General features: G+C 47.0%; 1 protein-coding gene across 1 annotated transcript in view; it reads left to right on the forward strand.

The window, feature by feature from the left end:
* Nucleotides 1-24,752, forward strand: part of PALM2AKAP2 (PALM2 and AKAP2 fusion) — a 369,435-nt gene that overhangs the window by 315,967 nt on the left and 28,716 nt on the right. Inside the window, exon 8 of the mRNA XM_052644634.1 lies at nt 20,844-23,262. Within this exon, the coding sequence (XP_052500594.1) occupies nt 20,844-23,262 (2,419 nt within the window). The remainder of the gene's footprint in view (nt 1-20,843; nt 23,263-24,752) is intronic.

A 24,752-nucleotide genomic window follows, 5' to 3' on the forward strand; every position in this document is an offset into this window, starting at 1 on the left:
TTAGGGGTAAAATATGGGAGATTGAATGTTTTAGAATACAGCAAAGCAACATCTTGGCTCAAGGCAACCTCTCTGTTCCATCAGCCTTGTAGCATCTCACAGCTTGAGATGTTTGTTGGTTGTGTTCCCAAGGCATTGAACACTCCTCCCACCCCAAGCCTAGTCCCTGTTATTTCCTGACTTGGAGCCCCAGCTTCTGCCCTGCTCGCTTTGGGGGGGTCCACATCCGGAATGGACTGGCTGTTCTCAGATCCTTGCTATTGTGGTCCAAACTGTGTACCAGACAAAGAGACATTCTTGGGAGTGGCCAGACATTATCTAGAGAATTCCAACCACTCCACTGAAGAGAAAGTCATTCACCTTGAGCCTTTAGAAGAGAAGTCCAGGCATCTGAAGTGGGGACAGAGGGCAGACACAGTTAAGACTACAGCTGAGACATACCTAAGAACTCAGAGTGAATTCTTAGATTCAGTGAGCCGTGGAACATCCTGTGTCTTGGGACGCAAAAAGGATGTCAATATTTGCTTCTTTATAGTGAACTTAAAAGAGGTGGACAAACCAGGGCTTAGAGCTCAACCCTGTCACTTAGTTGTTTTGTGTCCTTGGGCAAGTTGTTGAAGCTCTGAGCCTCAATGTCTTTCTCTGCAAAACAGATTATACCCTACTTCAGGATTGCTGTGTGGATCTCTTGAGATAATGTATGTAAAGGGCATAGTGAAATGCCTAGACGTCGTAATGTTCAGTTAATAGTTGTGACCATTGTCATCCATATCAGTTCTATTTCCTGTAAAGGAAACTGGCACACAGCTGAGGCAGCGAGCTCATGAAAGTGTTCTAGGATTCATTTAGGGTATGTGCTGAGGTAGACAAAGAATCTTGGGGCTCATCTTTCTCATGTGATAAGTCCAACTGTTCCAGCTTCTTCAAGAGGCAAGATGGTAGTTAAAATTCCTGAGACGAGCAGCTTCACCACTTACTGCTGTATGTCTGGGGGACAAGTCACTGAAAAGTCCCTGAGTCTCAGTTTCCTGAACTGTACAATAGTACTAGGAAGAGGCCTGGCCTCCAGGGTGAGTTTTGAGGAATAAACGTGATTCTGCTCTCAGATTGCTTAGTCTGATGCCTGGTATATGATAAATGCTCAGTGTAAGGTTTTGATGCTCTGATCATCGACCTCAGCGGACCCCTGAGGTCTCCTGGCCTCCCAGTTTGACAGGTGCATAAGCATCGCCAGCTCCAGGACTCTGCAGCTTCAGTCTTTGCTGATCACCAGCATTCCCGAGTGCTTCTGCCTGCAGCTGTGGTACCTGAGGATGCCCTGATTCCACAAGTATCTCTTTGCTCTCCCCAGTTTGTCCATCAATTTTCAAAAGTGCAAATATCCTGTGGCCAACCCCCTCTGGCAAAACGTGAAAACCCTATTATTGGCCTGCTGCCAGAGGACAGAGCAAGAGTGACCTGCCTGCCTTGTGTCCAGGGCCTCCCCTGCCCTGGGCAGGTGACAAGCTGCATTCACGTGCTATCTCTTAGGGAATCTGTGTTACAGCCTTAGAAGGGAGATGTGTTTGTTTCCCTTTGCTGCCGTCGTAAATTACCATAAATTTAATCAGGGCTGATTCCTTCTAGTGGCACATAAGGACAATCTGTTTCATGTCTCCTCCTAGCTCCGAGTGTTGCCAACAATCCTTGGCGCATTTTGGCTTGTAGATGAATCGCTCCAATTTCCGTCTCTGTCTTCACATGGAGTTTTCCTTTGAATATGTCTTTGTATGTTCTTTCCTCTTATCAGAACACCGCACCTGTCACTGGACTGAGGGCTCACCCTAATCCGATATGACATCATCGTAATCAGTTACATCTGCAAAGACTTGATTTCCAGATAAGGTCATATTTTGAGGTTCCCAGTGAATGTGAATTTTAGGGGAGAAACCCTTTAAGCCACCGCAGTAATTAGTATACCTGTTTCTTGTCTGGTTGCTCAGTCATGTCTGACTCTTGGCAACCCATGGGCTGTAGCCTCCCAGGCTCCTCTGTTCGTGGGATTATTCTTGCAAGAATACTGAAGTGTGGGGCCATTTCCTCCTCCAGGGGGTCTTCCCAACCCAGGGATCTAACCCACATCTCCTGTGTCTCTTGCATTGGCAGGTGGGTTCTTTACCACCCAGCCACCTGGGAAGCCCATTATACACTGTTAATAAAGGAGTAACCCAAGTTTCAGAGAGGAGAAAATCCCTTACATAGCATCACACAGTTTGTGTGATACCAGAGGATTCAAACTGTGATCTTTTCTCTAGGCTTGAGTTCTCCCTATTGGATCATCTTGGCACTCACAAGAAAGTAGAAAATAAAATAAGGAGATTAAAAAAAAAAACGAAGGCAGCAAACTGGTGAGCAGCAGTTGGCCACTGGATCAAAGGCGGGCTCTGGAGGATAAACAGGATGAACGGAGGCTGTGCGAGTGTATGGAGACCCCTCCCCCCTTTTTTGTTTCTGGTTCTCAGACTTTATCCTGTTTCCATAGTCAGTATAACTTGTTGGCTTTCAAGCGCAGTTGCTTGCTCCTGGGATTCTGCAGCCTTGCAGAGAGAATCCTCAGAAATGGGACCTGAAGTGGTGACAGTAAGCTGAGGCAAGGAGCACATTTCTTTGTGCAAAGTCAAATACCTTCTGTGACTCCACCTTGCCCTGACTAACTGCTAGTCAATGTTTATCATGCATCCCCTTGGATGGAGAAATTCCATGCTTTCCTTCTGTTGGAGAGGTTCCTTGCTGGCACTCAGAGCCACAGAAGCAGTGGACAGAAGCAGGTGAGTGGCCCTCAGCTGCCGGCAGAGCCAGGCTCAGGCTGCCCAAACCTTTCCCAGTATGTGGTCCAGCATAGCCAGCCCTGGGCAAGACTGGAGAAGCACAGAGCTGTGGGCAAGGTAGTGGTGGTGGGGGGTCATATCACAGGCTCTCCCTGTTTCTGGCTAAAGCATGGGACTAGAGCAGAGTCAGAACCAGGGTAGGTCCTCAGAGTCAAGGGGAAGTTTCTCTTGGTTTGGGCTCAGTATCCCATGGAATCAGTGGCATCAGTTCACTGCAGAAGGTGGAGTCAGAAGATTTTGTGGGCCTGGCTTGAGCTTTTCAAAGTGCTTCTTGGCTACCCACTTACACCCTGCTTTTCATCAGGCCAGTGTCCCCAGTGCATACGCCAATCCAGAGCAATAAACTCAAAATTGATCATCTGGACTGTCAGGGGGTCCTCTCTTCCTGCTCAAGCAAGTCAGAGTGAACTGGATCGGAGGTCTGTTTGCTGCACAGCCTGACTTTGTGCTTTTGAAGAAGCCTAAGAAAGTACCGTTTGTGAGTTTTCAGACTGGCAGTTCATAGTGACACTGATAAGCATGATGATGAGGCCTATTGTGTGGATGAGAGTCTAAACCTTCTAGAGCCTTCCACTGGTTCCCTTGCAATCCACAGGTCTGACTCAATAGGATCAGACCTCTTTTCTGTTGGTAAGTGGTAGATCCTTTTGCTGAGTTTTCTTCGAGCTCATCAAGTATTTCATGGAAGGGGTACCTTTGATTGTTGGGCTCTTTGTTCTTCTCTAGAGTTGTGAGTGTTGTCTTGGGGAAGTAAAGCCTTCCTGTGGGACATCTCTTGCCTTTGAGCGGAGAAGAACTTGGTGGGTGAGCCTGTAAAGAGGACCTGGCTCCATGCTGAGTCCTCTTGCTGACCTCAGATGCTCAGGCCTGGCCTGAGGGCTGAAACTGGGTGACAGAGGGAGGGGATCCCAAGGCAGAAATGGCACTTGGGTCCAGGGTTCAGGATTGCTTTGCAGAATTATCATGCATCCCATCTTCCCAACACTCCCTGTATTTATTTATTTATTAAAAAAAATTTTTTTTTTTGGCCACACTCCATTGCATGTGAGATTTTGATTCCCTGACCAGGGATCGAACCCTTACCCCCTGCATTAGAAGCAGAGTTTTAAACTACTGTATCACCAGGGAAGTCCCAGCAGCATGTACTTTAAACATTAGTGAGATGTGGTGTTTCTGCTTACAGAAGACTAGACTTAGCAAACCCAAAATATTCTTTTTAAAACTTGACTCAAAGCTTTGAACTACTTTTCAAGAACAGAAATAATAGATTCAAATTCACTGAGTTTGTGTATCTGTCCAGCTGTCTGTCTGATAGGTGGATGGGAAGCTACTTGATTGACTCCACTGCACAATTAAATTGAGTGCAATGCAAAAAAAAAAAAAAAAAACTTGTTTAGAATAACAAATCAGGTCAGCCTCCAATTCTTGTTCTCTGCTTGCTAATCAGAGCTAGGAAAACTTTTTAATGGGGTTTTCCTATGACATATCCTGTCTGTGACACAGTTCATGAAACTCTATGACATTTGACTCCCAGAGAGGAATTCGGTTACTCATAGAGTGTTTCACAACTTTTCTGGGAATAGACAGCTCATGGAAGGAAAATGTCCATCTATAACAGATTACAGTGTCACACGATTGTGTAGTGTGAGCATATGATATATTATAGCACAAAAAGCATAACTTCCTCCAGGGAAGGTCACGTACAAAGCACACTTGTCCATCTGGCTGAGTAAAGGCTTCCCTTCTCACCATGGAGATGGAAATTGAAGATTGAGAGGTGTTGCAATACCTAACAAGTAGACAAGATGGTCTTTTTTAAGTCTGCGTGTATTTAAAGGTCAAATTTGTAACATTTATTGATGTATGATTACTTTCAGTGATTACTTTTCTAATTATAAAATTAATACATGCTCAATAATACAAACCTTTATAAAAGTTATAGGTTTCACTTCAGCTTATCACTGTGCCCTCAGCATTTGAGTTTCCCCATTCTCCAGAGTTAACCAGTTAATATATTGATGTGATTCTTTCAAATAATATGTGTATAAATGGTATCCTTGGCTTTGAGAAAGTGCTTAATCTTCAGGTGTATAATCTGCCATCATGGTCCCATATTTCCTTTTAGTTCTTGCCCATATCACTATTTATGTTTAATGTACTTAATTTTTTTACAAATTAATATAGGCACATGGTTCAAAATTCAAAAGGTGTAGAAGGGAACACAGTGAAAAAAAAAAGTACTTATATATTATACATAACCTGGAAACTAATACAAATATGTGCATGTGTGCGTGCTAAGTCACTTAAGCCATGTCCGATTCTATTCACCCTCATTTTTTTTGTTAACAGCTACCTCATATGTCCAGTCCACTCCATTCCAGAGAAAACCATTGTTGTCTCTTTCATAGTTATGCTTTCTGGGAAGATACCCTGGAGAAGGGAATAGCAACCCACTCCAGTATTCTTGCCTAGAGAATTCCATGGATAGAGGAGCCTGGTGGGTTACAGTCCATGGGATTGCAAAGAGTTGGACACCACTGAGTGACTAACACACATATATACATCTATTACATATACATTATATACACCTAGAAACTAATGCAAATATATATAAGACTATATATTCATCTTCATTTTTTGTTAACAACTAAAGTAGCATGGCATAAACACTGTCCTGTACCACTTGTCACTTAACAGAAGATCTTTGAGATTGTCAATACCAATTCTCAGAGAGCTGGAAGCTGTACTAACTCTTAAAGGTTGCATATAATATTCCATTTTATGAATAGTCCAGGCCTCTAACTTAGATTATTTGTAGTCTTTTATTATTGCAAGAAATGTGGCATTGAAGATCTTTGGATAGATATTTTATACACATGCCACTGTACCTGAGTATAAATTTTTGAAAGTAGAATTACTGGGTCAAGAACATTGCATATTTTAAAGCTGGATACATATGCCAAATTGCCAGGCAGCTTCATGGGATTGGATGAGGGTACCTTTTTCCTCCCATACTGATAACTAATTTTCTTGGTGAAAAATTTATCTCATAATTTAGCTTTTCTCTTATGTGAGTGGGATTAGGAATCTTTTTCTAAGAATAATGTATATATTTTTTGTGTGTCAGCTGTTTTCCATGTCTTTTGTCCATTTTTTGTGGTTGGGTTGTTAGTCTTTTACCTATGGTTTGTACAAATTCTTTATAAATCATGAATATTAAACTTTTGTGATATGTTGTAACTATTTTCTCAGTTTATTTCAATTTTAGCCGCCATTCACTGAGTCCTTTTATTGTAGGACAAACCCCCTAGTGGTCATCGTACTTCATGTCAGCTCCCTAAGGTAGCAGTAGTTTTGTGTCCTTTTTTTACAGAGATAGCGAGGCCCAGGTCTGTTGGATACCAAAGCCCATTCTTTACCAGAACTCTGTACCCCTCTATACACAATATATTAATATAGCATCATTCCAGGTTGCCAGGCACTTTTGGAACTATCCTTTCTAAAGTTTGACCAGCATTCCATCAGTTCAGCAAATTGCAGTTTTCAGGTGCTGATTTTAATGACCACACATTTTCACTGCCAGCAGGTTTTTACTTTTCTAGACAAAGTTGCAATCGATGCATTTCTCCTAAAGCTTTGCTCTCCAAGATGCACCATAATGGCACCAATATTCCTGCAGGAGATACAGTGTCTGAAGGAGCTAACAGAGGGAACTTTTGAATCTGTGATCCTTGATGGAGGGACCCAAAACAGACTCAGGGCAGAAATGAGGTTCCCAGCTTAGGGGTACTGTACTGGCCTTCTAGACTTTTCAGGCCCTTTCCCATACATGGTTACCAGTAAGTAGCTTCCTCTGGTTGTGGAATGAAGCATACCATATATTACAATTCCAGATTCTCCTCCATACTAAAGCCTTCTTTCTGATCTGTATTGGAGGCGGGTTAGAGGGTGCAGCGGAAAGGCGAAGGGCATGGAAGTTGGTGGGCGATTCCTTTTTCTGTAGAATAATATTTCTTCCAGGAATAAATGCGATCATGGAACATAACATAGCTGGGTGGTCTGTACATCTTGTGTGTTCTTCCACACCCCCTGCTCTGTGGCTTTCAGGGTCCTGAACTGAGGATGTGCCACTGAGTCTAGACTTCCTGCAGCCTTTTGAGGGAAGTTACTGTTCGGTTCCCGTATCATCCCTTTTCTCTTGAGAAATTAAGGTCTGGTTATGTTAGCTTCCTGTGTGCCTGTGCTTAGTTGTGTCCAACTCTGCGACCCTGTGGACTGTAACCAGCCAGGCCCTTCTGTCCGTGGGATTATCCTGGCAAGAATACTGGAGTGGATTGCCATTTCCTCCTCCAGGGGATCTTCCCAACCCAGGAATGAACCTGCATTTGTTGTTGTTTTTTAATCGCTGAGTTCGTCCCCGACTCTGCGACCCCCATCAACTGTAGTCCACCAGCTCTTCTGTCCATGGGATTTCCCAGACAAGAATACTGGAGTGGATTGCCATTTCCTCCTCCAGGGGAATCTTCCCAACCCAGGGCCAGGGCTAGAACCAGCATCTCCTGCATTGGCAGGTGGATTCTTTTAGCACTGAGCCTCCTGGGAAGCCCCTTAGTTCCCTATACTTCAAGCCAATTAGAGATTCTTCTGGGTAAACAAGCTCCTATTTTAAATTGTAAGTATTCCCATCAAATTTACGTCTAAGTGCAAATTCCTTTAAACCCCTTGGCTCCATGCTGAGATGTGGCACCTTTTGGAGGTGGGACTGGAAGGAGGCACCCCCCTGAAGCGGGGAGGGCAGCCGCCCAGAAAGGAGGAGCTGGCCCTGGCCATTTAGAAAGGACATGTGGCGATGCCCCAGCTGACATCTGAGGAAGCTGAGGCCCAAGCTTCCCTCAGCGTGTTGCTTGAATTAGGTCTTGGAGCAATTTGAAAAGCTGCAAACTTCTATCTTCTCTGCACCGTGGAGAGGGTGCCTACCCCATGCTGACCTAACCCCTCCCTATTTTACAGTTCAGGCAGCAGGCTGGGTAGCACCATTCGAAGCCAGCCTCTCCCTCCATTGTCTGCTGCATCTCAGCAAGTCCATTTGGGACATTCTGTCACACTGAAGGTACATAAATGGGATGGCTCTATTCAGCAGAATAAACTCCATCAACTAAAGAGATAAAGTTCTGACCAGGGGAATGTCAGAGACAGAGCGGAGTTCCTTCCCGGAATCCTTGAAATCTCTTGGCAAAGGTTTTGAGCAGTTTCAAAGGCAGCAGCTGCCCCCATCTGCTATCTGGCTTTCTCTTGACTCTGCCTGCATGCTCACCAGACTCAGAACGATCCTGGGCTTCACCTCTATCCAGGGGCCATGCCAGTATCACAGAACAACAAGTTTACGGGCAGAAAGGCAATGTGGGTGGAGGGGTGCATCTAGCTTGACTCCTTTATTTTACAGAGCAGAAAACAGACCCAGAAGATAAGCCTGGTCTTCCTAGGGTCACGGAGAAGCAGGCACGTGGTTTCAAAGGCAGTCTGTTACTGCCTGCAATTCGCTGTTTAATTCTTCCCCTTTGATTCTTAGCGTACTTGCTGGGCCTGCTCCATCCTGAACTGCCACGGGTGCCTTCCAGGGGACCAAGCCCTGCCTGATGGGTGGGATTTGTGGATTCCAGCCAGATATCTGTTCCCAACCAGCTGTGTGACCCTGGGGAGGGCATGGCTCCCGAGGCTGAGGCCCGCCCCTTGGTGGAATGGGTGAGGATCCCCACCTTGCAGCTGGTCAAAGGAGGGTAGAGAGAAATTATGTGAGCGTGGGTGTCCCAGGGCGGCCCCCAGGAGGCAGGCAGTAGACCTTCACTGAGTGACGATCGCAGTAGCATTGATGACCTTCTCACCCCAGCTGCTCGGTCCTCACAAATTGCACATTGCTTCCCAGACAACCAGGACCAAGTTTCCAAAGCGATTCCTTGCTCCCAGTGCAAGGCACCTCAGAGACTAAAACAAATCAGGCTACAGCAGCTAGAGAACCAAACTGGCAGTACACAGTTTTCATAGACTCAGAAAACCACCCCCAGACTCGGAGTCTGGGATGCGAGGGAGGAGGATGGACATGTAGCCTCAAAGTGTGGATACTGCTGGATTATGCTCTGTCCCTTCCCATCGGGAGACACCCCCCCCCCCCACCCCACCCACCTCGCTGCCTCTCGAATCATCCCCTGCCAACAACTCAGGTGACTGCGTCTGTACTTTCGTGGTCTCCATCTAGCTTGCCGACTTCATTTCTTCCTCTGCCTCTGAGAACAATCCATTTTTTTCTGGAGCATCTTGCCACAGAGCATTCTTCCTAATTTCACTGTATTTTTGCAGCCAGAGGGAGGGGTATGTGGTGTGTACACATATGAGTGATACATGTGCATATGTGTGAGCATGGGTGTTGCTTTGCTGGGCCTGTTGTGACAGCATACCACAAAGTGGGCAGCTGAAGCAACAGAAATGTATTGTTGCACAGTTTGGAGACAAGACGTGTCAAACCAAGGTGTTGGTGGAGGTGGCTTCTTCGAGGGCTACAGGGAAGGCTTGTTCAAATCCCTCTTCTTGGTTGACGGACCCGTCTTCTCTCCCGGCCTCTTCACATTCTTTCTAGGCATGCCTCTGTGTCTAAAGCTCCTCCTTTTATAAGGCACTAGTCACATTGGATTAGGACCCACCTGAATGACATCACTTGAGTTGATGATCTCTGTGAAGACCTTCATCTCCAAATAAGGTCATATTTTGAGGTCCTGCATGTTAAGACTTCAACTTACGAAGTTGGGTTTGAGGGAACGCAATTCAGCTCATAACAGTGTGCATGTATATCTGTGTGTTTGTGTAATACACCATGACATCTCAGACTCCAGTCAAGAATGTATCTATTACTTAGGTACCAGCACTTTAAGAGGACGTGCAGTACTCCCTGGTGGTACAGTGGTTGAGAATACGCCTGCCAGTGCAGGGGATATGGGTTTAATCCCCGGTCCAGGAAGATTCCACGTGCCCTGGAGCATCCAAGCCCGCACATCACAACCGCCGAAGCCCACTTGCTCTTGAGGCTGCAAGAGCACATATGATTTCCTCTTTTGCCAACAGGGCAGATTTAAAACAATTTTTTACACACCTCCTCGTGGGTACACTGGGGCAGGTGTGAGTATGTAGTGGGTCCTGCCTCTTGGCTCGAAATCACCTCTTTGTGGAGGGCTGTGCCTTGCTCTCTCAATCCTGAGCAGAGCAGTGGCACTCTGGGTATGGGATGTCCTCTCCACACTTTACTTTAGACCCTAAATAGCATCTTGAAATGCATTTGGCCCTACAGTAGAACATTCCAGTTATTCCAAAGGGCAGGGCAGCCTAACATCAGCGTTTCCATAGCATAGCGCTCCCTGGAGACTTGGGTATCACCCAGTCAGTCACCGAGAAACTCCTGGATATTTCTAAATAAAGTTCAGCTCATTAAAAATGTCATTTGGATGTTGTAAACAGTTGTAAAGTACACTATACGTTTAGCTTCCCTGGTGGCTCAGAGGGTAACGTGTCTACCTGCAATGCGGGAGACCCGGGTTTGATCCTTGGGTCGGGAAGATCCCCTGGAGAAGGAAATAGCAACCCACTCCAGTATTCTTGCCTGGAAAATCCCATGGACGGAGAAGCCTGATAGGCTACAGTCCACGGCGTTGTAAAAAGTTAGACACGACTGAGCAACTTCACTTCATATTTAGCTTCCTTGTCAAAAGAGACTGCCTGGGCTTCATCCACGCTGGTGATTCCTTCCCAGACTTGTGTTCGCGGGAGAGTCGCAGGGATCTGCGATCCTGACCTGCCACCGTCTTTGGACCGTTCGCTGCTTCGCCAGGATGACTGCTCCCAAACTGACCCCAAATAGATGGCCCCACAGGACTATCCTTGGTATCTGTCCTCCTCTTTCTACTTAGTTCACTGTGAATCTCTGTGCTCTTTGTCTCTTCTAAAATCTTAACTGAAGAAAATGAATTCTACATGGCCCTGATAGCCCTGGAATTCTGATTGACTTTCCAGTCAGCCTAAACCCTAAATTATGCCCCAAACTTCCCAGGTTAACCCAGGGTTCTGGGTGACCAGGTGAGTGGAAACGTGTCCACCCTGAGGCAGTGCTGGGAGCCAGTCATTAACGAAGCATGAGCCTTAGTGTGTGGTGCTAAGGGTCTGCTTCTCTGGTGAAGGAGGGAGGGATGCATGTGAGGCAGTTGTGTCTCCCCAAGACACATGTGGATCTTTTCCCTTTTCCTTCGTGGCAGAAGATACTAGTTAGCCCTGAGAAAGGGGAAACCACTCCCCCCAGACATCCCGTGAATTTAGCACTCATCCCTGTCTTCAAATTCTGTCCCATTTCAACATGGGATATAATGTAACCACTGAAAATATATCAGACCCTGACCCTTAAACGACATAGAAAGTGCTTGTGAGATAATGTGAAGTGAAAAAAAAATTTGGCTACAAGACTGCCTATAGTGTGGTCTCAACTCTATGAAATACCTATTTCTAAAAAGGAGACTGCATGATTAGCTCCCTTCCTCTCAGTGGAGGGAAGATGAATGACTTTTATTTTCCAAATTTTCTGCAGGGAGCATTTATTATTTTATCCACACATATGTAAACCCTAAAGCGAAGTTGCTCAGTCTTCCGACTCTTTGTGACCCCGTGGACTGTAGCCTACGAGGTTCCTCCATCCATGGAATTTCCCAGGCAAGAATATCAGAGTGGGTTGCCATTTCCTTCTCAAACACACATATATAAGCTGTCCTAAAAAGTTCCTTTAACTGGATGCAGTCTGTTTAACCTGGATCTTCAGAATCTGTGAGGTTTTTTTTTTTTTCTTTGCTTTGCCGCCTTTAACATCACTGAGATATTCATTCCCTGGCTGCCCAAGGCCCATCTCTAACTTGCCAAGAAGACAGCCCTAACTGGCTCCTTTGAGCATCACTAGCCTCCCACCTTCCCACTCAGCCCTGGACGTAGGGAGTGGACGAGCGAGGCCTCTGGCTGACTGGCTGCTGCCCTCTAGGCTCGGGCCCGGTAGGGAGGGGCCAGGCCTCTTTGAAGGGGGTTAAAGTTCTTCGTTGTGTGAATGGCCTTTGAAGGAGCAGAGGGAGGGCCAGCCGTGACCTCACAGTCTTCTGTCAGGAGACCCAGAAGGAATTTGTCCAGCTTGAGCCAGGGCGCAGGAAACTGCCTGGAAAAAGAGGCAGTTCTGAGCGGGGACGTGTGAAGCGGGCACTCTGGGCAGGGTAAGCCGAGTCTGCTGACCTAACTTACTGTCCTTTGCTTTCTGATCTGCAAGGAGAGGGTTCCCTCGTGAGCCCAGAGTCTCTATGGAGGAGGAACTCAGGGCGGGGACTGTGGCGCTGTGCTGTGGACGCCTTTCCTGCTGGAGAGAGAGTGGGCAGCCGGGCTTGGACAGGAGACTTGCTTCTTTTCTTACTAATCTTGTCAGACTCCCGGCTTTCCGAGCAGGAGCTCCGAGCCACACATACAGCGCGGGCAAAGGCACCTACCCCCTCTTTGCCAGATAGTGCTTTGAAGATGGTGCATGAGTGTGTGCATGTGTGTGTCTGAGTGTGTGTGTGTGTCCCCTTTTCCACATCAGAACCAAGTGGCCCACCAGTCCTGGTGACTGTTTCTCTTGTTATTTAATCTACAAGCCCACGTTGTAGAATGTGCCACATTCATAGTGACTTGAGCCTTCGCAGGGGAACATGTACGCCCATCTGCTGTGGGACCCAGGGCTATGGGAAGAAAACTGCATCAGCTCTCTTCCTAAGTACAGGACTCATCTGTGGACAAAGAGTTAATCTCGAAAGCCTCTGGCACCGTTTTCTCCTGGCTCTGTGTTCACACAGTGGATTTTTTGCCGGGTCCACGGTGGAGCCCAGCTTTTGCTCTCTGCCATTACTGGTTGGCCAGGCCTGAATCCAAGATCCTGAACTATTTTAAAACTAAGAAGGACGCAGCTAAGTTATACAGGACTGAAGCCAGGGACTTGCTTTCAGCAGAATCAGTTACCCTAGAAATTTCAGGCTGCAGGAGCCAAAGTTCCCTCTGTGGCCTTGACCTTGGTTTATTCTGGAGGTGGGGGACTGTTCTATGAGATAGTTTCACAGTGAAAAGGGTCTTCTGCAGGAAGAGCATCTGAGGACTCCTTGATAAAGAGCTTGGAGTGTATCCCATCAAGGAAGAAGCGAAACTTGCCTTTCTTGGAGCTGAAATAAGGCATCTTGCCTCATTCAGGGGAAATCTCCCAGTGCTTCTCAATCTCTTTGGTAGGGAATGGGTCTCCAAAGAAAATAAGCCTTTCACCAGCGGCTGCAGAAGAGGCAACAGCTTCTTTCCTCGCCTCCTCTCATCACACCCCCTTCACACACACACTCTCGTTTCTTTCAGAGAGAGCCCAAGCTGTAAATGTGTTCATCAAACCACACCTTGACATCTTCCAGATGTGCAGCCCGACATCTGAGCCACTGACTTTTCAGCAGGGTGAAGGGGATGCTATTAATAGGGCAGGCTGCAGTGGTGGGAGACTCCCTTTACATTACAAAGGGACCGCTTCTTTATCAGGATTGTCGTCAGCCCGGCCTTGTTTCCAATGGAAGGGGCTTCCAGAAGTGTTTTCATGCCGTCGTCTGCAAGCCTGGACCTGAGACCTGAGACCTGAGCCAGAGAGAATAGCAGGAGGGTGACTGCTAAGTTGACCAAGACCAGAGAAGCTCTCAGAAAGAAAAGCTGAGCCTGTAGGAACAGAAAGTTCTTTTTCGGACTGTCAGAGTCACATGTAGCCATAATGGCTTCATGGCAGGAGGTCAGTGGGGGGATGGGGGGTAGGGGGAGGAAACCCCAGAGGCAGAGTTAGTGTTAGCAGAGTTAGTGTTAGGGGTCATGTCATTATCCCTGAGCCCATCCAGTCTAAATTTAGCTGTAAGTACCCTGGAATGCCTGAGATCTGCCTCTTGTCAGCCAGGAGCTGGGTCTGTGGCCTCCTTGGGGAGTGGCCCGTCTCCTGGCTTCCCACGGCCAACACCAGCCTTTGGTGTTACAGGCCGGAAGACACTCTGCTGGGGTGGGGTGGGGGGAGAGGAAGTTCTGCCTGGGACTGGAATGCAGTCCAGGTTAACTCCAGGGTCGCTCCCCTCCACTTCCTGGCCCAGAAGCCTGGAGCCCAACCCAGGAAGCAAGCCATCCTCGGACATTCCCACTCTCCGTACCTTCACAGGGGTGGGTGGAAGGGGCCACTCAGAGTCCTAGCGGCTTCTCTAGTGGGGGTGGGGGTGGGGGTGGGAGAGGAGGTGCAGGCCAGCTACTGAGGAACCCTGGTGATCCCAACTTCCTTCATCCGTTCTTCTCAGCCTGCCCCATCTGCCACCTTGAACAGACCAGGCAGTTGCCTTCTAGTTACTGTTGTAGCAGTCTCTCCACTTGTTATCTCTGCTAACACATCTCTTTATGTGAATCTGCCCTCTCTCTCTCTCTCCAAGGCTGTAAGCTCCCTGCTGCAGCGTGAGGCGCACTCCAGAGCCCTAGGGTCCTCCCAGGGCCCCGGCACAGGGCTTGTCACTCTACAGGTTCTCGGGACGTGCCGCAGAGATCCACCGTTACCTCTTCAGCCTCTGTGCTCCCCTTCCATGCTCCTTGGGTTCCCTCAGGCTTCAGTCTGTCTCCCCCAGACCTCCCGACTGGGGCTCCACCCCATGCCTCCAAAGCTGATGAACCTCAGCAGCCCCGGGCGGACATCTTACCAGTGTCTGGGCATCCTCCCCCTGCCAGGTCGCACCCTCTCCTCCCATTTGCCGTCCTGATGGAAACTTTGGCCAGAAAATAAAGAGCCCTGAATAAACCATTAAAGACAGCCACTCATGGCCTATGGAACACAGCAGTTGTGCCCTGTGTCTTAAAAACTCAACTTAGGAAAGAGAGGCAGGACAAGAAAAGCAAACAGATGCCCTGTGGTTTCACAGCCATGAGGAAGTTTTTCTTTGTACCGTGCCCCTCTTCCTAGGCCAAGAACGAGTTCATACTTTTGGTGGAACTTTAAAATAACTAGATTAAAGGATCAGGTCACTTATTACCTGGGGAAACGTGTTTCTAATTTAAATATCGTGGCTTTAGTAGGAAGTAATCTGGGTTATTCAGAGCAGAGAAACCTGCCTGTGCAGCAGGCACCTGATGTTTGAGTGAATTTGGGTCACAGTGCATTCAGGCTAGGAGCCTGGGAAGCTGGTGACAGACATCGTTAACAGTAGGGTGTTGTGTTAGTCGCTCAAGAGTAGGGTGTTGTGTTAGTTGCTCGGTCATGTCCAACTCTTTGCGACCCCATGGACTGTAGCCTGCCAGGCTCCTCTGTCCATAGCATTCTCTGTCCATGGGATTCTCTAGGTAAGAATACTGGAGTGGGTTGCCACTCCCTTCTCCAGGGGATCTTCCCAACCCAGGGACCGAACCCAGGTCTTCTGCATTGCAGGGGGGTTCTTCACCATCTGAGCCACCAGGGAAGCTCAAGAGTAGGGTAGGGAGGTAGAGAATCGACAGACACAACAGAGTGAGTAGAAGCATCTGCTTCTCACTTGACCTTGTAGCAAAGGACACCTTTCTGGCGTCCCCCTGGGCCCAACCAGACCTGCTAAGGACAATGCATTGCCTTCACAAGTGCTTTCTGTGCCTGATGCCCCCAGCCAGAGGCCCAGGTGTCCTGGGAAGAGAGAGCAGACAGTCATCCGTGGCCTAAGCTGAGCAGGCCGCAGGGCCCTGACGTGTCCTCTGTGCAAGTCAAATGGCTCCTAGCACCTTACCTGTGCTGCCAACTGGTGCTGGGGAGAAGTCGCAGCCTTGTCCACTGCCATGACTGGGATGTGGGATTTCAAATTTTGCCTCGGGATGTCATCAGAGGAAGCAGAGGACCCGCCTCAGAGGCCAGATCCCCAGACTGAGCAGGAGGTCCGCATCTCAAACTCTATCCAAAGGGTCCTGCAGGTAGAGCAGAAGACAAGAACTGAAACTCGGTCTCCAGGGCATCCGGTTGGTTTTGACAGGGGTCCTCGACTTGTGAAGCCAAGTTGTATACTGTGACTTCTAGAGATTCAGGTGTGCAAACCATCAGCCTGAAAATCACACAAATGATCTTCAGATCCACACACCTTCATAAGACTTCCCTTGTCATTTCGGAAGCTTCCAGTCATGGAGAATACCTTCTGAGGTACTGGGATAGAATTCAGAAGAACTGACCTTCCTTCAGGTCCTGGCTGTGCCATTTATTAGCCAGGGGATCCTGGGACAATCTCTCTAAACCTCTTTTTTTTTTTTACTTTTTAAAATTATGAAAATATGATAACACATTTATATGAGACTTAGAAAATACAGAACAGGGTTACATATAGTTCCACTATGTGCATGCGTGCATTGCCACTTCAGTCGTGTGCGACCCTCTGGACGGTAGCCTGCCAGGCTCCTCTGTCCGTGGGATTCTCCAGGCAAGATACTGGAGTGGGTCGCCATGCCCTCCTCCAGGGGATCCTGGAACCTACATCTCTTATGTCTCCTGCATTGGCAGATGGGTTCTTTACCACTAGCACCATCTGGAAATTAGTTGGGAGTTTCAATATCAAATTCTCAAAAATTAATAGGATGAATATACAGAGAAGTAGAAGGATACATAGGACACTTGGTTTAAACCTTTTATTCTCCCCTTAATTATGCCACTTAGCACAAGCCTCAGGGGCCCTTCAGAGAAGGCGATGGCACCCCACTCCAGTACTCTTGCCTGGAAAATCCCATGGATGGAAGAGCCTGGTAGGCTGCAGTCCATGGGGTCGCGAAGAGTTGGACACGACTGAGCGGCTTCACTTTCACTTTTCTCTTTCATGCATTGGAGAAGGAAATGGCAACCCACTCCAGTGTTCTTGCCTGGAGGATCCCAGGGACGGGGAAGCCTGGTGGGCTGCTGTCTGTGGGGTCACACAGAGTCGAACACGACTGAAGTGACTTAGCAGCAGGGGCCCCTGGGAGTTAAAGAGAGCTGAACTCCTGGAGGAGAGCAGGTGCCTATGGAACGAGGTATTTCTGATTAGATCCTGGCTGACCATTCTTGGCGTATGTGTTCCAGATTAGGGTGTCTGCTCCTGGAATGTAATTTAAGCTAACTTCAGACACACACACACACATATTATATTGTGTCTGCCTGAGTATTTTAAAGTAAATTGTAGACATCCTGACCAGCTGTTAGCTATTCTGGGAAACCAGGAGGCCAGCAGGGCAGGCAGATATTACATGCCAGATTGTTAGGTCTCCACCTAGAGATGGCGGTCCCCCTCCACCTGGGGAAATTCGATCCTTGGGTTGGGAAGATCCCCTGAGGAGAAATGGCATCCCACTCCAGTATTCTTGCCTGAGGAATCCCATGGACAGAGGAGCCTGGCAAGCTACAGTCCATGGGGCTTGAAAAGAGTCAGAACTGAGTGACTGAGCACACAGGTACACATGCATAGTCTATTTCAGAAAAGCTTAACAGTCCGTTTAATGAACGTTCATTTTATCGGAATTTGGAGTCAGGCTCACCTTATCTGAATGAAGCATGGAGAAAATTCTGGTCTTATCTTCAAAGGGAGCAGTGAGTATTTATTGGTTTAAATATGACATCATTTAATGATGTCAAACCCAGACTCCTGCCAGATCCTTGCACAGAGGGGTTCCTAGGCCACTTCCACTCACCTGGTATAATGACGTGGTGGCTTTGATCACATCAGGCCATCCAGCACAAAGGTAAATTCTGCCTGCTGAGACAGAACTCAGGAATTTGCTCTTTGGTTATAATTGTTCCCTAACTTAACAAAAACTCAGCAACTCTGAGGCAGAATTGTAAGCCAGCACTGCAGAGTTGTTTATCTCTTTAAGGACTTCTGCCCTGATTAGAGTTTAGAACTCTGCTCCCTGAGGTAGATAGAATCAAGTCTCAGGAAGAATTTTCTGAATTTGTGGAAAGGAGCTGAGGCCTCCTGTAACTAACAGGAAGGAGAGCCTCTTTCCTGTTTACACTCCACAGTGTCTAGATTTTTGTGGACAGTATTGGAAAGCAATCACCTCAGATTACACTGAGACTCCAAATTTGCCTGTAATTAGCATTTTAAAAATGTTTGACACATCTCAGACATAACTGGTGAGACTCTACTTCCAACTCAAGGCTAAAACTGTTTTGGTTTTGATATTGCAAAAATGTACTGTCAAATGATGTTCTCAAGATATTTAAACTTTTGAATTGGGACAGTTGTTGCTAGTTCAGAATATATCCTTGGAAAAAAGGATAGAGTTTTAAAAGTTCTTTAAAAAAAAAAAAAAAAAAAAGCTGTAGGGCATCGGCTCCTTCATTATCCGACATGAGAACCATGAAGCATCCAGGAGAAGGGGATGATGCTGACAAAGTGTTCCTGGGGATGCTGTGGAAACAGGCTCAGTTAACTCCAATCTCTGTGATCAGCAACAAGAGGTTAATATAGGCAAGTGTTTCACTTCACCTGACCAGACTAAGTAAACCCCAAAATAGATTTATGACTTCCTAGGAAGTATGGGAAATCCAGTTTTTGTTAAGAAAAGGGTGTTGTCTCCTGGAACTTACTGTTGCTGCTAATTTCATCATGACCCTAAAGAATAAGCCTCCTACATTTTAAATGAATGAATCTGTGACTAACTGAACTATAGAATTAATTATATGCCTTTCTGCTTCTTTCAATGTCACAGTGCCCTTTTTCTTGTCATGTCAACTATTGTAAAGTGTTTTCTGTTTTAATAGAGGAGTATTTTTTACCATATTTCAGTCCCAGCAGCTTCCTACTATTTTCCTACCTATTTTCCCTCCCCAAAGCCAAAGGGATAGAAGGAAAGCTCTACTTACTCCCATGAAAATATTAGCAGTGAATCGTTGGCCAAATGAAGCCGCAGGTGGGAGCGTCATGGGCACATTTTCACCATAGCAGTACTGTGTCTCTTTTTGTTGCTCAGCTTTCCATGGAGCAGGCTAATTTTGACCTAGGTTTTCCTGATGTTTGAATGGCAGCCAATAAGTTTCACGCATTCAAATTTCCTGTAATTCTTAAATGACGTAGAAGTTACTGACAATCACTTTAACAGAAGAATGTTTAATTAATGTTCTTTAAGGGACAGTAGCAGTTGTCTTTGTCATGTCTTTTTAGTTCATTCTAAAGGGTGGCTCAGGGGTAAGGCATCTGCCTGCTAATGCAGGAGATACAGGTTTGGGAAGGAGATACTGGGTTGGGAAGGTCTCCTGTTATGGCAACCCACTACAGTATTCTTGCCTTGAAGAATCTCATGCACAGAGGAACCTGATGGGCTCTAGTCCATGGGGTCACAAAGAGTCAGATAGGACTGAGTGAGTGAGCTAAGATAAGAGCCACTAGTTAACGGTGGTCCCAAATAAAGATAGTAGCGATTATAAATCTTAAGTATCAGACTTTGACAAAGACCAGATCAAGAGTGGAAGGTCCTTTGACACCAGGAAGTTTTGACAAAGAAGGAATATTTATTATGATTGTCTGTTATTGAAGAAGGAATACATATTATTTGATTGATTAAGTGTAAAGAAGGTAGGAACCAGTGAAGGAAGCCCTCCTCAGTTTGTGGATAACCTTGGTTCATGGTTGACCGGTGAGTTTCTCAACATTCTGACAGCAGTGCAGAGAATATAGCATGAACTTCCATGGTTTTCTAGGTATTATGAACAAATCCATAATCATCACGTTTCTTGAAAGAATTCTGAGATGAATCCACTGAGGATTATCCTAGGTGGTGTTTTAATAGTGTGTTCTAAGTCTTTAATAATGCTTAAATAAGGGAAAATTATATAATATTGCAATTTGCACTATATTATATCAATAATAGCAGGTACCCTCTAGACCTAAGACGTGAAACAGAGCTGACAAGAGTATTAGTGAAGTACTTGAGGGGAACTCAAATTAAGCTCACAACTTACCGCTGAATTTTCTGAGATAAACCAGAGACCTTTGGTATGAAAAAATATGATCCTACAGTTTGAAAATTAATCTTAACTAATGCCAAATAAACTGACATGCAATAGATAACTAATGAAAAATATGATGCATTTAAAAACATTAAAAAAGATACAGTTTTCTTATGTAACCACAAAATTGGAGCTGTCACATATAAAGCATTTTAGGAACTAGATGGGAGGTGGTGTTGTCTAGCCTTTCAAAGCAACATTCACTCCTTAACTAAGGAGCATTGTTTTGATGTTGTTCCAGGGAACAGAACTGTGTGAGTCAGTGGCTTTGGTTCCGTGTTTATAATGCACATGGTCAATTACTGCCATGCAGTGGGATACTGTAGCTCTCAAGGGGCCATTGAAGAGATTTACTGTTTTCCAGTATTTTACTTTGGAAAAATTTTCCTAAAAGTTTCCTGTGTACAGAATAATTGCATTACATCTGGCAGAGAATCATGTTTTCAAGATTGGTTCCTGCAAAAGGGCCTTCTTTTTTATAGTTGGGGACGTTACAAATAGTTTTATTAACATTTCTGCAGAAATCTGCCATGAAATATGTTGAAAAGTTCTGGTACAATTGATACTTAATCTCTTCCACTTCAGAAATTGTTTGAGCAATGTCATCAGATGATCCAAATCCCAATTTACTTTTAAATGTAAAAATGGAACTAGCATTTAATGAAAATTTTCTGGACACCAGGTAAGCAAAATGGAACCTACAAAATTAAGAAAGTTTAGGTACTTGTTACTGTAACAAAATGAATATATGAAGAAGGCCTTTTTAGAAAAGAGAAACCTCTAGTCAAAAGATTCTGCCATTGTTGTTCCGTTTTCCTTCCAGTTAATTATCAGCTTATGTCTCAGGTTCACATCCATAATCAATGAGGTCGCTAACTCTGATTTCTGTTTTCTCTTTATTCCAGAAGCCTCCCGAGCTTTCTGAGGATGATACCCGGCTAAAACACGAGAGAGACAACTGTAGTGCCAAAGCCCTGGAGTCTATCACCAGCTCTCTTCCCCCAGATCACAAGAACATGGAAATTGAGGTCTCTGTGGCAGAATGTAAGAGTGTTCCCGGAATCACCTCGACTCCACATTCCATGGACCACCCCTCCCCTTTCTACTCCACCCCCCACAATGGCCTCCTTGCTGATCACCACGAATCTCTGGATAATGACTTGGCCAGAGAGATCCGATATCTAGACGAGGTGCTGGAGGCCAACTGCTGTGATTCCACTGTGGACGGAACCTACAACGGCACATCCTCCCCGGAGCCTGCAGCAGCCATCTTGGCCGGAAGCCCAAACCCGCCCGCCCCCGCGGCTGTGCAGCCGGAAGCCACCGAGAGGGCCGCTGGCAGACAGGCTCCTCCGCACCTGGAGCTCCATCAGAGCGACTCTGACACCATGGCCGAGGGCAGAAGAGCCAACGGCCACCCCCTTGAGCAGCCCCGAGACGTACTAGGGGACAGCCTGCAGGTGCCCGTGAGCCCCAGCTCCTCCACCAGCTCGCGGTGCTCCTCCCGCGACGGGGAGGTGACGCTCACCACGCTCAAGAAGGAAGCCAAGTTCGAGCTGCGTGCCTTCCATGAGGACAAGAAGCCCTCCAAGCTCTTCGAGGACGACGAGAGTGAGAAGGAACAGTACCGTGTCAGGAAAGTGAGGCCTTCGGAAGAGATGCTGGAGCTGGAAAAGGAGAGGCGGGAACTCATCCGGAGTCAGGCCGTGAAGAAGAACCCCGGCATTGCCGCAAAATGGTGGAACCCTCCGCAGGAGAAGACCATCGAGGAGCAACTGGATGAGGAACATCTGGAGTCACACAAAAAGTACAAGGAGCGCAAGGAGAGGAGGGCACAGCAGGAGCAGCTGCTGATGCAACAGCAGCAGCAGCAGCAGCAGCAGCAGCAGCCGCCCCCACCGCAGCTCTGCACGGCCCCCGCATCCTCACGGGAGCGTCCCTCTGTGACCGACCACCCAAAGGAGGACATCGTCACGGAGCAGATAGACTTCTCCGCCGCGCGCAAACAGTTCCAGCAGATGGAGAATTCCAGGCAGACAGTGGCCAGGGGCCAGAGTACACCCAGGCTCTTCTCCATCAAGCCCTTCTACAAACCTCTGGGGTCCATCAACTCAGACAAGACACTGACCATCTCCAGACCAGCTTCTATCGGGGCACCTCCTGAAGAGTCCTCAGCAGCCAAGGGGCAGAAAGCCCACTGTGCCCCAGAGAGTCAGTCTTCTGGAGGAGGGGCCCAGGGCAGCACAGCTCCCCAGGGAAAGGAAGGGCCGTACAGTGAGCCCTCTAAACGCGGGCCCTTATCCAAACTGTGGGCAGACGATAGTGAGTTCACGAGTGTTCGGGCCGTCCTCACCGTGGTCAAGGATGACGATCCTGGGATCTTGGATCAGTTTTCAAGGTCAGTCAATGTCTCTTTGACTCAAGAGGAGCTGGACTCTGGTTTGGATGAGCTGTCGGTGAGATCCCAGGACACCACAGTCCTGGAGACCCTGTCCAATGACTTCAGCATGGACAATATCAGTGACAGTGGGGCCTCCAATGAGACAGCCAATGCCCTGCAGGAGAATTCACTGGCCGATTTTTCTCTGCCCCAGACACCCCAGACTGACAACCCGTCAGAGGGCCGAGGAGAAGGGGTCTCGAAGTCATTCAGTGATCATGGTTTCTATTCCCCTTTGTCCACACTGGGAGACTCTGCGTCGGTTGATGACCCCTTGGAATATCAGGCTGGTCTCCTGGTGCAGAACGCCATTCAACAAGCCATTGCCGAGCAAGTGGACAGAGCTGGGTCTGAAACCACCAAAGGCGGACCAGAACAACAGGGACCTCAAGCAAGTCAAGAGAAAGCTAGCCCCAGGGCTCCCAGCTCAGAGAAGCCTCAGAGCATGTTTGAACCACCTCAGGTGTCCTCCCCTGTTCAAGAGAAAAGGGATGTATTGCCAAAGATTCTGTCTACTGAAGACAGGGCGCTCAGGGAAAGGGGGCCCTCCCAGCCACTGCCGGTGGTACAGCCCAGTGGCCCAATAAACATGGAGGAGACCAGACCAGAAGGGAGCTACTTCAGCAAGTACTCGGAAGCAGCTGAGTTAAGAAGCACAGCCTCGCTCCTGGCCACTCAGGAGTCCGATGTGATGGTTGGGCCCTTCAAGCTGAGGTCCAGAAAGCAGCGGACTTTGTCCATGATTGAAGAAGAGATCCGAGCAGCCCAGGAAAGGGAAGAGGAGCTGAAACGGCAGAGACAAGTCTTGCAGAGTACCCAGAGCCCCAAGGCAAAGAACGCCCCATCACTGCCCTCCCGAACGTCGTGCTACAAAACTGCTCCAGGTAAGTGAAGTGTCGCAGACCAGAGACAGTTGCTGCAGAAATCGGTGGTGTTGATTCCAGCTTACGGTGTTCTGTGTGGAGCCACCTCTGTGCGTGGCTATCTCAGTGTCAGGGAGACACTGGTCTGGGGATCGCAGTGTTCAGAGACACACAATGGGGATGTCAGAGTGGCTTCTGGAAGACCCTTGAGCCTGGATGGTGTTCGCCGTTTCCCAGAGGGTGTAATGGTTTCTTTCTTGTCCTTCTGCTCTGGTCTTCCTGTAATATGGAGAATTGTTCTCTGTTTATTGTTCTCTCTTGGTTGAGCTAGACTCTGTGTGGTGCCGACCTAGAGTTGGCCGTTGTGTGGACTGTGTTGACATTAGTAACTTGACCCTCTGTATCTGCAGTTAAATCAAGCCTATCTGGTTTGGGAATGTCTTCTCCTAACTCCTTCTGGATGCTGAGTCTCTTCCCAGCAATGACAGTTAAGGGTTGGTATTGCAGATTGACCCATAGAAGATATTTCTGTCCATCTTCTGTATAATGGGATTTGTCTTTCCTTAAATCACCATAAAGCAATTACTTTGGAATCAAGGTCATCACATCTATTTGTGTTCTGTGACCCTTTTGGAGGAGTTGAGTTCTCTGTGTAAAAGACAAGCCTCTAATCTCCTTCCATTGCTTGGACAGTTCCCTATCTTGAATATTTTGTATAGATGGTTGATGTTAATTTCAGTGATAACTATTGTTGCTACCATTATGGATAACTGTGATTTTTATTTTATTTTATTTTACAGTAATTTTTATTTCCCATTTGGATATGATGTTACGTGGGGCACCACACATCCTGCCACAGAGAAGGGCTGCTCAAAGTGTGGTCTGAGCTCATTTATGACTATTCTTGGTCCATGCTAAGATCAGTTCAGACATTGGTAAAGAGTTTGAAAACTCTTGGAGCAATTTGGTACTGTCTTCAAATCCAAGTGTAGGATTTTGTGGTTTTTTAAAGTATTGGTCCATAATGGATTGGGCAGAAAAACTATTCCTTCACTGGAGAGAATTTCAGAAGTGTTGCCTTGCCGTATAAGTACTGTATTTAGCTTGGTCTATTCAGACCTTGGGCTTCCCGCGTAGCTCAGTTGGTAAAGAATCTGCCTGCAATGCTTGAGACCTGGGTTCGATTCCTGGGTCGGGAAGATCCCCTGGAGAAGGAAATGGCAACCCACTGCAGTATTCTTGCTTGGAAAATCCCAAGGACAGAGGAGGCTGGCAGGCTACAGTCCATAAGGTCGCAAGAGTCAGACACGACTTAGCACTATCTTTCTCCTTTTCTTCTTTTTCCAGATGTTATCCCATCTTCATTCCTTAATCAAGATCAAATCTATAATGACACAAGTTAACTCTTTCCATATTAACCTTCAAATTTTGAAACAATCTCGAAGCTAAAGGAAAGTCCCCTGGTGAAGTACCAATATCGTTTTTATTCAGAAATGTTTAAGCTGCCAACA

Source organism: Budorcas taxicolor, chromosome 8 (assembly GCF_023091745.1).
Source record: "Budorcas taxicolor isolate Tak-1 chromosome 8, Takin1.1, whole genome shotgun sequence".
Lineage (NCBI taxonomy): Eukaryota > Metazoa > Chordata > Mammalia > Artiodactyla > Bovidae > Budorcas > Budorcas taxicolor.